At 41.6% G+C, this 13,846-nt stretch overlaps 1 protein-coding gene across 1 annotated transcript; it reads left to right on the forward strand.

Annotated features, from left to right (window-relative positions):
• The first annotated feature begins 75 nt into the window (after positions 1–75).
• CMPK1 (cytidine/uridine monophosphate kinase 1) lies at positions 76–12,221 on the forward strand. The gene is made up of 6 exons (XM_072343144.1): positions 76–515; positions 7,316–7,462; positions 8,056–8,208; positions 9,106–9,182; positions 9,263–9,359; positions 9,818–12,221. Exons 1-6 carry the CDS (start codon positions 441–443, stop codon positions 9,857–9,859), a joined length of 591 nt encoding a protein of 196 aa, XP_072199245.1. The 5' UTR covers positions 76–440; the 3' UTR covers positions 9,860–12,221.
• The last annotated feature ends 1,625 nt before the right edge of the window (positions 12,222–13,846 follow it).

Below are 13,846 nucleotides of genomic sequence, written 5' to 3' on the forward strand. Positions count from 1 at the left end.
AAAGAGGCGGAGTGCGCGCATGCGTCGTCCGGCGAGACGGCGTTGCTATGACAACACGGGGCGCCGCCATCACTGGGCTGGGCCCAGAGGAACGGAGCCGGATCCTAAGAAGCGAGGTGACCCGCCCCAACCCGGCTGCCTGCCTCCAGATGTGGTGGGGGGCGGATCCGCTCCGTGCCGCACACTGAGCTGTAAGGACAGAGCTGAGCGCTGCCCAGCGGCCCACAGGCCCGGCGGCCCACAGGCCCGGCGGCCGCCGGCTCCGCGTGCACGTGCCCCGCCCCTCCCGCCCGGCGCGCGCCGACGGGGACCCGGAAGCAGTTTCCGGCTGTGGGGACACCTCGGCGGTTGGCGGTGGCTCCGCTTTAGTCCCATCACCGGTCCCGGCCTCGGTGCCTACCGCTGTCCTGCTGCTGCTCCGCCGCCGCCTCCTGCTCCTCATGAAGCCCGTCGTTGTCTTCGTCCTCGGCGGGCCCGGGGCGGGTAAAGGGACGCAATGCGCTCGCATCGTGGAGGTGAGGACGGCGGAGCGGGCGCTGCTCTGGTGGAGGGGGGGAGGGAGGAGAGGGGGGCTGCGGGACTACATATCCCAACGTGCCCCACGGCAGGGCTATGGGGTGCTCTACGGGCGCTGCCGCGGGGCACGCTGGGGGTTGTAGGCGACGTGGGGTCCGGCCCCAGCCGCCCCCAGAAGCGAAGGGAAGGTGGCTGCCTGCGCCGCATGGGGCTGAGCCGAAAGGCCGCGGCGCTGGGTGGCGGTGGGTGGCAGCGCTGCGGCTCGCAGGGCTCGAGGGCTGCGCAGTGTGAAGCTGGCAGCGCGACGTGGCAGGGAGGTGGTTCTTGTGCTGCTGCCAGCGCTGCACCTTGTGAACGGAGGCTGCTCGGTGCCGTGGTAGAGGTCACAACGCGTTCTGTAAGGTTACTGCTGCTCTCGCTTTTCAAGTGATGGTGCAGGAGGAGGCTTCATGCTGTATGTTACCTGTTATCAGTTTTCCAAGTACGTTTTGACAGCTCCGTGTCATATACCAAAGGCAGGAAGGTGCAAGTTGTGTCTGGGCACTGTGCTGTTAAAAAACTAACCTAGCAGTAATTGCACAGTAATCCACGTGGATAATTACAGAAGTATTTAATGCCTGGATGCTTCCAAACACATTTATGTTCCGTACCCATGCTGAAAGAAAGGACAGAGCTACAGCAGTGCTGAGTCTACTAATGGAAGGAAGAAAGCAAAGCACAAAGCCCCAGAGCCTGGTACAGGCACATGTGTCCTAGATCTTATGCTGCAGGTTCCCTGTGCTGTTATATCCCTGTCCTCTGTATGGACTAACTCAGTTATGTCAATTTGATCCACGCTGAAAAATGCCGTTATGCAGAGTTCTGAAGGGCTTTAACCTCAAATTATAGACTGTTATTCAAACCGGCTTATTCCTTCCATTAAGTGGTGGGATGAAAGGTTCATGGCATTTGTAAAGCCTTTTTGGTAAGGTCAGAATCTGTCTCTGGTACATAGCAAACAAATGAGCTTCAACTGTAGGGAATTTTTGTAGGTTGTCATTAAAGGCTTGTGCCAAACCATGAGTGGAGCCTCAGGGCTGAAATGCCTCATGTGGCTGTTGCCATGTGTTTAGGAGTATAAATGCCTTTGGCTTTATAGGTTAATATAATTTGGTAAAGACTGTGTTCGTAGGAAGGATTCAAATGAGTCATTTCTACTCAAACAGAAAATTCACTTTGCTTGTACTGTGTTTGTTCTCTTTTTGAGGCTAGCAAGAGAAGTCCAAAAGCTAATAAATGCAGACTTGCTCTAAACCTGCACATCCCATTCACTGCATGAGAAGAAGCTCCTGCCATCCTGTGCAGGAGTTGCTGGCTTTGCTTTTTGGGAAGGAGGGTCTGAGGAGGAATCTGATAGAAAGCCTTAATAAGAGCACGAGCACAGACATGTGGGTGAAACGCAATTGAGGTGCTGTTGAGCAACAGATTTAATAAGCACACACCTTTGGCCTGGTCCTCACAGGCCCCTTGAGAGCCCCGATGCAGGCAGTTGAACAGCCTTCATGCAGTCAATGCTGCTTTCAGGTTGTAAGTGTAGTTTTGTTGGGATTTTAGACCCTGTTGGCAGCTTGCCACAGAGAAAAGGAGCAGTGGCTGAGTCATAATAAACCTCATTCATCCTTCTTGTATAAATAGACTGATTAATATTAGTTTACATTAAGAATGAATCCAGTCCCGCATCTTGCTTTAAATCTGAAGTTTGTGCTCAACAAAAAGTCAGTATGTGCTATAAATACTTCTCAGTTGCTGTACATTCTGCAGATCTGGGACAGAGCACATCACATGCAGGAGGCTCACTTTGCTGAGTAACAGTGGAGTAGAAGTGATATTGGAATCAAAATCAATAAGATGGGAGAAGACCACTAAGATCACTTAGTCTAACCATCATCCCATCACCATCATGCCCACTAAACCTTGTGTAGGAACAATCTCTCAAGGAAGCGTCGTAATTGTTTTGCTGACTGTTTTACGTTGCCTGAAAAAGGAAATGGCATCAGTCATGGTGCTTGGGGAATACAGATTTCACTCACAAACCTAGATCTCAGCTTGCAGAGCCCCTCCTAGGGGTATATTCCTCTCATATTTGGACCAAAGTAGAGAAATGATGTAAGGGAAGGATTTGCAGTAACAGGTGGGAGTGGGCATTGACACAGTGTACAAAAGGGAGCGACAGGTAAGTGATGTGGTTTCATTATCTTTGCAGTTAAGGTTTGAAGAGACAGCTGAACCAGCCTGCTTTCTGCTGATAGGGAGAGGAAGCATATATATATTCTGTGTGTGCACAGTGTTGTCACAGAAATGTAAATGCTGTAGAAATGCTGCTCTAGACCAATTCTTTCTACTTATGAACAGATTACTCAGAATTCCCTCAAGTTCTTGTTCTCGCCCAGTTCTGCAGATGAACTCCTTGCAACCTCCCACTGTAAGGGAGCTTTTGACATCACCTGAGACTGGTGCATAGCTTGTTGGGTGAGGCACATGGTATCTGAGAAGGTAGTTCAGATGGCATCTGAATGGATGTGCTTGAGATAAACACCATGAAGTGCACGAAGGTCATATCTTTTGTGATGGTGAGATTATTGCGCGTGTGCGAGACAAAATGAATGTGTTTTATTGCTGACTGCTGAACTTTGCCTCACAAAAACATTTATGGTACAGTCAAGGAAAAAAAAATACCTTATTCCTCAACTCTGCACAAAAGAAAAATGCTTTTGTTGAGTTAAAATTTAAGTCTTTACCAACTTGTTTCAGGAACTCTCCTCTGGAAGCAGCAGTAGATTCAGCTTTTGCTGTCATGTGTTAATTGTCTTCTGGAAGTCTGTTGAGAGCCGGCATTAACTTGAAATAAAAACATTGTATAAGTTATTTGCTTTAAACTCAATTTTGCATATCTCTTCCAAGAGTGCCAAGTATTAGTAGCCCAGTTAGCTGTGAAGTTCTCATCATTGTTTGCTGGAATGTGAGTTCTTATTCCTGAACTTTGGAGCTGTTTTGATTGTTGAAATCTGTTTTTCTCCTCTAAAGACTTATTCTCTATATGATTCCATTTCACAGAAAGCAGGCTTCCTCTCTGGGCATTGAATTTGGGGCTTTCTCAGCCATCTCATTGAGCTCTACATTCCTGCAGCACTGGGGTGTTCTGTTTGCCCCCTCTTTCCGGAGGCGCTGTCAGTGGGATCCCCTTTGTGTGTTTTGTTTTGTTAATGTGGGTTTGTGTTTTTTTTTGTGGTGTTCTATTTTGCCTTGTGTTTTGTTTTACCCCAGAGGCAGGAGCATATCTCTAAGTAGAAAAATAGCTTTTGGCTGGAAGAAGAGGGCAGGAGGAGGGCTGCTATTGCGATATGATTTATGCCCTAAAGTTCTCTTTCCACGTGTTGATGGCACAGACGAAATATTTCAGATTAACAAAAAAGTATGAGGACTGCATGCTTTCCAAGGTTCTATTTTTATTTTAACTAGATCTCCAAGGGCACACCTGAGGAAATACAACAAACTGTGGTGGTTTAGTAAGATTGCTTAAGGTATGACAAGCCGGAACTGGGGCAATAAAAGTTTTGTATTCTGTTTGTTTAGCCCTTTGACTTTCATTTTTCAGATTAACAATGATAAGCTGAGATAGGATTCAAGGTCAGAGCAGTAATTTGTTTTGCTCTTTGCTTTTTCTTAGCTTCTGCTCACTCAGGGAGGTTTCAAACTCTCTGGATGCTGCTGTGCCGGGAGGAAACTCTTGTGCCCTGAGCAGGCTGGCAGCAGGAGGAGTCCCAGCAGCAGCTGATCTGTCCTGCTGATCCTGTCCTACTGCATTGAGAAAGTTGCTAGAGTGAACTCTGCCCTATTCAGGAGTGGCACAGATATGACTCATCTGTTCTCATCAGTAGTTGATATTAATCTATTTATTGTATTTACAGTAAATAAAACTTGCTCTGTGTGTGGAGCAGAAGTTGCAAATCCTGGCTGACAGTCCAAGTTTGCCCTGCTGAGCGGGAATGGCCTTTTCCAGGTCTTTGTATAAAGAACAAGCAAGCTGTGGTTTCCTCTGTTTTATAGAGCACTGCTAAATGCTGTTCTAAGGAAAACCTCTCAGCTGGGATTGTTGGAGACTTGGACTTGCCTTTCTACTCCACTGTGACCTTTGAAAGCAAAGGAAGAAGGTATCTGCGCTGGTGCTGAAGACAGATGAGGTTTTGACTTTTGTTGACAACTAATTTTTGTAAGGGACTGGATTATGGTTCCCCAAATATAAAAACACTTTTGAAAACAATGAAAATAGCTTGTTTAGTAGCTGTATACTGATTTAGTGTTTTGTTATGGAACAACATGCCTGCCAGCTAGCATAGGGGAAGACTTATCTATGCAATATATCTTGGAATATTTTCTGTTCTCCAGTCTGAAAGTCTGTTCAGATTTTAGTTGCTTGACATCCAACTATTTTGTATTTTTTGGTTTATACTAGTTTCTGCTTTAAGTTGTCCTTTAACCCTCGCTAACATCATGCATCTAACATATATGCATTCTTTAAGAACTGAAGAAATGGAAGCTACAACAATCCCTTTGTAACTGTGAGGAGAAGGCTTAGGCAGTGATTGCTGTAATCCTCAGGATGGAGCTTGTTGCAAGCTGCACTTGGCGCTTCTGGAAGTTGTGCTAGCACAGTGCAGACTTGTAAGACGTGAGTGCCTTGCCCCAGCTGTTGTGCAGGAACATTGCAGTCTCTTTTGCAAGCTCTTGGGGAGGCTGAGATTTGGTCCAGCTCAGGACTCTTGCTGAGGGTTTGTCTTGCCCGAGATGAAAGGAGACGTTGTGTCCTGGACACGTGGCTTGATTCAGACTGGAGAGAGCAGCGTGAGCACTGCATCTCTGAAGCCTGCTGTGTGTGGAGCAGCAGTCCAGTCTGTGCTGTTGGTGTTGTTTAAGCTGACATGTTGTCCTTGGCTCCTGTGCTCCATGCAGTTAACAAATAGATGTTTTGCCACTGAAGGAGAAGTTTGTTTTCCTTACTGCTGGGTTAATACATTCCGAAGGTTACTCTGGAAGACAATTATCTAAAACAACTCCATTTATACATCAGCACTCTGCAGCACTTCTATCTTTTATTTTCCTGTTCATCCCTTAAGAAATAATCCAGCTTGCTGTTGCACAGGACAGAAAATACCAAAAATTGCCTGACTCCAGTTCCTTTTTCTGCATGAAAAGGGACATGCCAAAGAAAATCAAATGGGTTGGTAATCCTCTAAAACAGAAGGGATTATATTTTCCTCCTGTTTTCTTCTGCATGGGAACTTAATGTTAAAAATATCATCGTTCTTTAACTGTGCAGAGAAGTCCATGTTAATTTAGGATTCGTCAGAGTAAGGTTTCTTGCTTAAGAGAAAAGATTTACTCTGGTTTACAGTGTCTGTAGTCCATAGTTAATATGCAGATTTGTAGTTAAATAAGCATATCCAAATGCAATGCACATGAAAGCAGGAGTACAGTGAGCTTACAGAGGATGTCAGCGGAGGTTTTTCTTCACAGTTACTTAAAGCAAAATCTTGTTTCCTTTTTTTTCCAGATGTGTAGCATTTGGGAGATTTAGGTAATTATATCCCTTCTTAAATTATGACTATGCAGAACAAACTTTCCACGCTTTTGTGGGTGAAATTGGAAAGCAACTGAAATGCTTCTAAAGCCACTTAGTGGGTTGTGTAATATTTCTGTTGTACTTAGTCCAGTCACCAAGTTTGTAAATCCCAAGTTCACAGCCTTAACGTGCATTTAGTCACATTGATTATCCTGTTCAGGCACCATTTATGAAATTTGCTTTGGAAGCTGCTGCAGCCAAGCTGATAACCCTGAAGTAATTTGCTGCTGCTTTTGTTTTGTGTATAAACTTTAGGACGAGTACATATAGGTGTTCTCTGTTTGCAGTGTATGTTGTAGCTTAGCTGTTTTATTGCCTGTTTAGTTTAAGTATTCATCAAGGAGATGTCTTTATGCTTGTTTTTATGTAGTATACTTGCCCAAGGAGTGTGCTTGGTTAGTTTTCTGGTGGTATTAAATAAGCTGACCAAAGGGTTGTTTTGTGCTCTGAATTTTCCATTATAACAACACATCTGTGTTTTTTTTACAACAACACATTTGTAGCTTTGTGCTAGTTGTCCATTTATGACTGTGCATGCCTGAGAGGTTCATTTATAACAACTTTCACCAGCGTTTTGCATTTAGCAAGGCTTTCACCTTTTCTTTGAGGTGAAAGAAGAGGGTCGTGGTGTTTGTTTTCCTGCATGCCGATCCCAAATCAAGAGACTTGGACCTGATCTCTGCTGTTTGCAGTGCGTGGGGTTAAAATGTTTTGGTGGTTATTAGTCAATAGATCAAGTCATGGTTTAGCAAGTGAAGAAGCTAAGCAGTGAAATTGTGTGGGATGGGCCGTAGCTCAGAGAGAATCTGGAGTTTGCTAAATGTCTCATTGTACAATACAACGTTTCAAGAAACACCCTGGGGACTTTGAGACGATCATATTTCCAACGTGACAGTGCTACCTTTGGAAACAGGACATGAATGTCTGTCTTAAGGCCCTGCTGACCGTTTTTCCCAGGAATCTCTCATTGTGCTTTCTGTGCATCCTGAAGATGGAATACATCTGTCACTAGCAAGCTGTTATTTCCTGTGCTTTTCTGTCGTAATACAAAGATAAATGTGGCTGATACTGTTGACTGATATAAGTTTGCATGTGCACTAATTCAAGGGTATCTGTGCCTGTTTCTTTTGCACTTTTCAGAAGTATGGCTACACACACCTTTCTGCTGGCGACCTCCTTCGAGATGAACGGAAAAGGCCAGGCTCACAATATGGGGAACTCATTGAGAACTACATTAAGGAGGGGGAAATCGTACCAGTCGAAATAACAATCAGCTTGTTGAAGAGGGTAAGGAAAGGGCTGTTTCCTTGCTTGTTCACTCTTGCAGACTAAGTGACAACGCAGTGGCAGTATTTTGAGAGAACTGTCCATCTGTTTTATCAGAACTGTCAAGTGAAAGAGAGGAGAGGAGCACCTTCTCGTGTTTCTATGGAAGGAAATATTCCAATCTTTATCCTTCTTAGATGTCCAGGAAAATAATCAGAATATCACTTTTGAGGTAGAAAAGGCTTCTTTTGCTTGTTCAGCTGAACTTCTTTGAAGTTCTTTTCATTGGTGTTAACTCTAGACAAGGGACAGTTTGGCATCTTGTACTGCAGTGTGCTGTTACACAATACTGGAGAATACAAACTTTTAAAGCTGGGCTTTAGAAGATTTTAAGCTTAATGAAATAGTGTAGTCAGTTTGAAAGGGAACTCCATTGCTGCATCGATGAAGTCATTAGAATGTGTTGAAGATGAAACAAAAGAAAACAACTTGTAAATCTGCAATAATTCTATAATAAATGCTTTTTAATTTAATATATGAATACTTTGGAGGTGATTAAGGAATTGATAAATAGTTGCCTGTGCAGGAGGTCTTGATTAGAATTCTTTTATCAGGCAATGGATCAAACAATGGCTGCAGATTCCCAGAAGAATAAGTTCTTGATTGATGGCTTTCCCAGAAATGAAGATAATCTTCAAGGCTGGAATAAGACTATGGATGGAAAGGCGGATGTTTCTTTTGTTCTCTTTTTTGATTGCGACAATGAGGTAATGAAGTGTGTTAGGCTGTAACTTCCTTTCTTGCTGTATTGTGAGAATCATTCAAGAAGAACAATAAAACTGTTGGGTAGTGAATCTTCCAGTATTAATAGACTGGTGTAGGAGTAGAAATAAAACGTGGTCAATGACTTTCAGGGATTTTTGGCAGCCTGTTTTTGCAGATGAAAAACTGCAGGCTTTTGAAATAGCAAGTGGGTAATTACACTTGGTATAATCTTGTACAGATAAATTACATTGAAGAAACAACTCAAACAATTTAGTTCTCAAGGAGAGTTTATAAGACCTTTAAATATATCAAACAATTATTTGATTTATTGTCAGAAGACGCTGCTATGTTTACTCTTAAGGATTTCAGAGTACTTGTTCAGTCTGAAGTCAATTTAATAGCACTGTTTGCTTTAATGCTGAAGTGGTGACAGCATACATCTTAATTTCCATAGTTGTGAGCTGTGATGTAGGTACCCGATAATCAACATTTTGCTCAGCAAGTCGTTAGATTTTAAGGACGTTTTGACAGTGATACATTAGCCCTTTAATAATGCCATGATATGCTGTCTTTAAAATATGGCAGGGCCCTTGAGGGATAAAAACTGATATATAAAAAATCACATCTTAGTCTTTCCTCTCTTTTTGGTCCAATTTTCTGATAAATAGATGTTGTTTTTAACTGAATTGCACACCACAGAACTTGATGTTTCTTTTGTTTTCACTATTTAACTGTCTGTGAGTTCCGGGTTACATCTGGACAGTATTTTGAGCATCAGGGCTGTTTAGATTTGTTTTTCAAAGATGTGCTATTAATTCAGGATGTTTTGTTTGTTCCTGCTTTTCAGATGGCACATTATGTTCTTGGTTGTGATCGTCCTTTTGGTGCTTTTTTTGTAGATATGCATTGGTCGCTGTCTTGAAAGAGGCAAGAGCAGTGGCAGGAGTGATGATAATCGGGAGAGTCTGGAAAAGAGGTACTATATCCCAAACTTTCAGTTCTCTTTTCTTTTAATTCTATTACGTAATGCTTTTTTTTTTCCTCTCTCTCTCCTAGAATTCATACATATCTGCAGTCTACTAGGCCTATAATAGACTTATATGAGAGAATGGGAAAAGTTAGAAGAGTGGATGCCTCTAAATCGGTTGATGAAGTAAGTATATAAGCCAAAAAATACAGAGGTGACAGTGGCAGGGTATGTATCGACATATGTATTGTTTTTCTTAGATGTGTGTATGGCTGGTGAACTCACTTTGTTACTGGTGTTCATTACTGGTGGAGGTTGTGGAGCTTTCATTTTGACCCTTGAAGAACCAATTGAGATGGGAATAACTAAGAAATCAATTTCTGCTTGAACATGAGCTAGACTGAACAGATTTTCAGTGTTTCTCTGTAGCAGTTTGTTGTTCTTGGCCTTTTTTCCACATTAATGAACTTTGAAATACTTAAGTCCCCATTTCCTAGAACTGATTCAAATTTTTCTACTAAATAATCAGTAGAAATTCTAAGAAAATCATCTTTAAATGCTATCAATAATTGTGTTCTGGATTAATTTCAAGTGACTGTTTACCTAACACTCCATAAAACTAATAATCTTCTCTTTCTTTTTAGGTCTTTGAAAAAGTAGTACAAATATTTGACAAAGAAGGCTAATTTCCAGCTTGGAAGATCATTTAAATCTGTGCTTGAATCTTGCTTGAATAGCTGCTACTGCGGTCCACACTTTGTAATTGTTTTATGTTGTGTTTTTTTGGTTTCTTTTCACATATCAGATGACAATTTGGAAAAGCAGTTAATTAAAATGGATCTATTTGTTGGTTTTTTTTATTTTGTTTTTTTTTAATAGGGAATCTTTTCTTGTGGCTATTCTTATGAGTTTTGTGGTTCTCCATTAGTATAAGTTCAGTTGCTCACACAGCAAAATCACAGTTAAAACATCTCTCTGAAGAGACTATTCTGTCACGGTTCTGTGCCTACCAGAGGCAGCCCTTCTTATTCCTTATTGCCATACACCTGTTCTTAATGATCACTTAAGCAGCAGCGTTAAGCAGTGCCCTTGTTTGTCTTTTGGATGCTTGGACCAAATTGAGGAGACAGTTTTTTTGGTTGTTTTTTCTTTTTTCAGAGTGTAATTTTTGTCACCAGGTTCTCTGTTATCCCCAAACATGGATTCTGTAGGTAAAACTGCAGTTAGTGTGAGAATCTGCTTCTGTAGTTCTCACGAAACCACTTAATATGCTGTTCAGCAATAGACATACAAAGTACTTAATGGAAAGTGGTGCTGTCTTATGATTCTGGGTGTAAACTGTCTTGTAAATTCTCGACTACCTGGATGACATGGCCCTGGGCTATGCCTTGTCTTCATTTCCAAAATGCTGAGGGTATCAGTTTTTAAGTCAGGTCAGTATTTCCATACTCATTTATTTTGAATGATAGTTTTGTTCTTAATTAGAGCACGGCCTTCACAAGGTGCAGAACTATTAAATAGTGTACATTAAGCAAATTCTTCTAACACTTCTGTCTTTTGTAACAAGTAGAAGGGATTGTCTGTATTATAATTATTGCAATACTGTGTAACTGAATGCTTTAAGGTTTATTCGCTGGGGAAATATTTTTATGGTTAAACTTGTGAATTTGTTTCCCTAAAATTGTATAATTTTAATAACTGTTTGTTTGAGAAGATTATAAATTATTGCACTTTTTGTTGGCCACCTCATAACAAAAGGAAGATGTCTTGCAGAAGGAAGCTCTGTTCCCTTAAAACAGATTCAATCCTGCTTTATCACATCCTCCTGAATTAGTGCAGTTAGATACCATTATACTTGGGAGAAACCGATAGCTGGCTGAAACAAGCAGCATTTTAAATACTTGTACAGATATGTGATCCTGCCTTTTGTTTAAAGTAAACCCCCCCTCCCATCAGACTAGTGTGCACAGGTCTGTGGGGGCCCAACCATGCATTCCTTGCGTGCCCTAAGCTTTCGCTGAAGAAAGCAGCAGAAGAGTTGAGATGGGTGTTTTAACTAATTTTAGGGATACAATTTGTCTTGCTACATTAACTGACACTGTAATTGGTTTGTGATACGCTAATGGGTGTTGCCAATTACAGCTTGGAATTGTTGGGGTTCAGCTATTCTTTATTGATTGCTCTCTATTTAAAGATAGCCTTAAATTTAGCCTAGCTTCTAATGAGAACTGGATGTGTTGGTCCTCATGCTGTGATCTGCTTGTGCTGGCAGATTTGTGTGTGCGTGAACTCTCATTTTACTGAGGTTCCTGAGGCTGTTGGACTAAGCAAGAGATTATAAGTACAGAAACAAAAGTTAAACTACAGTATCTTTTCTGGTTCGGTGGTAATTCTAGCAGAGTACTGAGCACAAATACCTGTTTACTACTGCAGAATATATGGACCATGACTACTGCTGTGAGTGTGGGAGGCTCAAGCTTTTGCTTTACAGATTTTTCCCTTAAATAAATAAATCATGGAATGTAAATCTTATTCTATAAGTATGCTGACATAGGATGGGATCCAGTGAGACTGTTTTAATGTGAAGGTTAAAATCAAGCTTTTTTTTTCCAAGACTTCAAGCAGGATTCTTTAATCTACATAGAGATTTAATAACCTTTCTTTCTAAGTTACTGGCTCTTGCAGATTCTGCTGAGAACAGTGTACTGCTTTTTCTCTCATGGTATATGTTTGTGTATTTAAGTGCTGAAATGAGCAAAATCATTATAACAAAGTTGGTTTTGTTTTGTTCACTTTGTTTTTTTAAGAAATAATGTTTCGGCAATATTGAATTAGGAGTGGATTGTAACGTGTCTGTGCAAAGGCTAGATATTTTTTGTCATTTAATTTATTTAAGATGCCACTAATTGTCACCAATTCTTTCAAGTTGGAGTTAAGATTGAAATGAAGATTGAAGGTAGTATGCCAATGTGTCATGCCCATTTAGCAGCAAAACTGTACAAAGAATTTGAGAAGTTGCAATAAACTTTGTTCTGTGGCTTAATATAAGTGCTTGGCGTGCAGTTCTCTGTCATAAGGGGTATTTTGCATACAGTAGTGCTATGTGTATATATATGTATGTGCACTTCATACATCTGGCATGCATACACATGCATGGATATGTCTATAGAAGTTCAGCTTTGCCCATCAAAACTGAAATGCTGAAGACCCTGTTTGGCACTGGGTAAGATCAGGCTAATGGTTGTAGAATTGGTATCTTTTCTTGCTTGCATAGATTTGTCATATTCTTATATTTTCACAGTGGTAGTGCTGGAAATTGTGTGCACAAGGGAGCTTTTCTTTGTATCACAGTACTTATCAAATGTGTTGGTTGAGGACTTGCTATTGGACAAAGTCTTCACATTTCACATAGCACATTTTATGACAAACCTCTATTTATTTACACGTAGGTTTTTCAGTAAACAACGTGTTGGTGTTAAAACCTTATTCTGGAAAGATTTGCACAGCAGGTCTGAAAGGGACTGGGAAGAGCAGGGAATTCTCCAGCAGTATCTTTCTGCTAGTAAGACCAGGTAAGCAAATGTCTTTTCAGAAACTTGCTGAAACCTGAGGGAGAGTGTGGAGCTCTAGAGGGAGCAGAGGACAAGGGCAAGGCTGTGATAGCTTGACCTACAGCAAGCTTTAACCACCAAAGTGAAGACACACAAAGTGAAGGAGAAATCTAAGTGGGGAGATTGTGCTGCTGCCCAGGCTGAACTGAGGAGAATGAGAGAGTTAAGTTGAAAGATCCTCAGTTCAGACTAAGGCTGGTTGGCAGTTCTGAAGCTGTCAGCAATTAGGATCCTAAGTTACAGATTACTGAATTTCTACTGTACTTAGTTTTTTAAGTTCAGCACTGGTTCACTCCCCATTCTGAAGCAGATGTCTTTGAAAGCTGCAATCTATGACCATGCAGTTGGCTGCCTGTTTAGGTGAGATGAGCAGATAAGTGGAGCTGCAGCAATGCTTAGACACTGCTCACCTGGGTCTGTGTGCATAGCCATAGTCTGAAGATCCCAAGAGTAACAGCTGAAACTGCAAGATGATGCAAAGACGATTCAGCTAATCGGATAACAAAGGAGACAGCAACAAAAATATTAAGACTTGATTTCATAGAGCAGCAGCTCTCACCCTCTTTTGATCTGCAGACCTTTACAAATCTTCCAGTGCAGATATGGGGGCATAGATGAATTTAATCCTGCTGCTCTCAGCTATTTTTCACGGATTGCTTAGTTTAAGATGGTGGTTTTCAGCCTGTGGTCTGTAGAGTATTGCGGTTGGTAACAATAGATGTCTTTATTGAGTCTGCTAATCTGCTCAGCTGAAGTATTCTCTATCCTCTTTGCTTTTTGCCTTTTAATGTCTTTTCCTTACCTTTCTGAATTGCAGATACTCTTTGGGATGGTGAAGAGTTGCTCTTAGCAATCTCTGTTCCTTGCAAAAGAAGTAAAATCTTTATGTACCTTCAGCCTTCGACTGTTTCTGCCATTGAGCTAGGTACCTAATCTGCTACAAAACTGACATTGTTGAGCACGTTGTGGTATTTTTCTTTAAACTGTAAGAAATCTTTGTAGTACCTGCACGCTTTTCTCCTGTGAGTGAGATCAGATCTGTCCATCAGGCTTTTAGCACAG

This window comes from Excalfactoria chinensis, chromosome 8, assembly GCF_039878825.1.
Source record: "Excalfactoria chinensis isolate bCotChi1 chromosome 8, bCotChi1.hap2, whole genome shotgun sequence".
NCBI lineage: Eukaryota > Metazoa > Chordata > Aves > Galliformes > Phasianidae > Excalfactoria > Excalfactoria chinensis.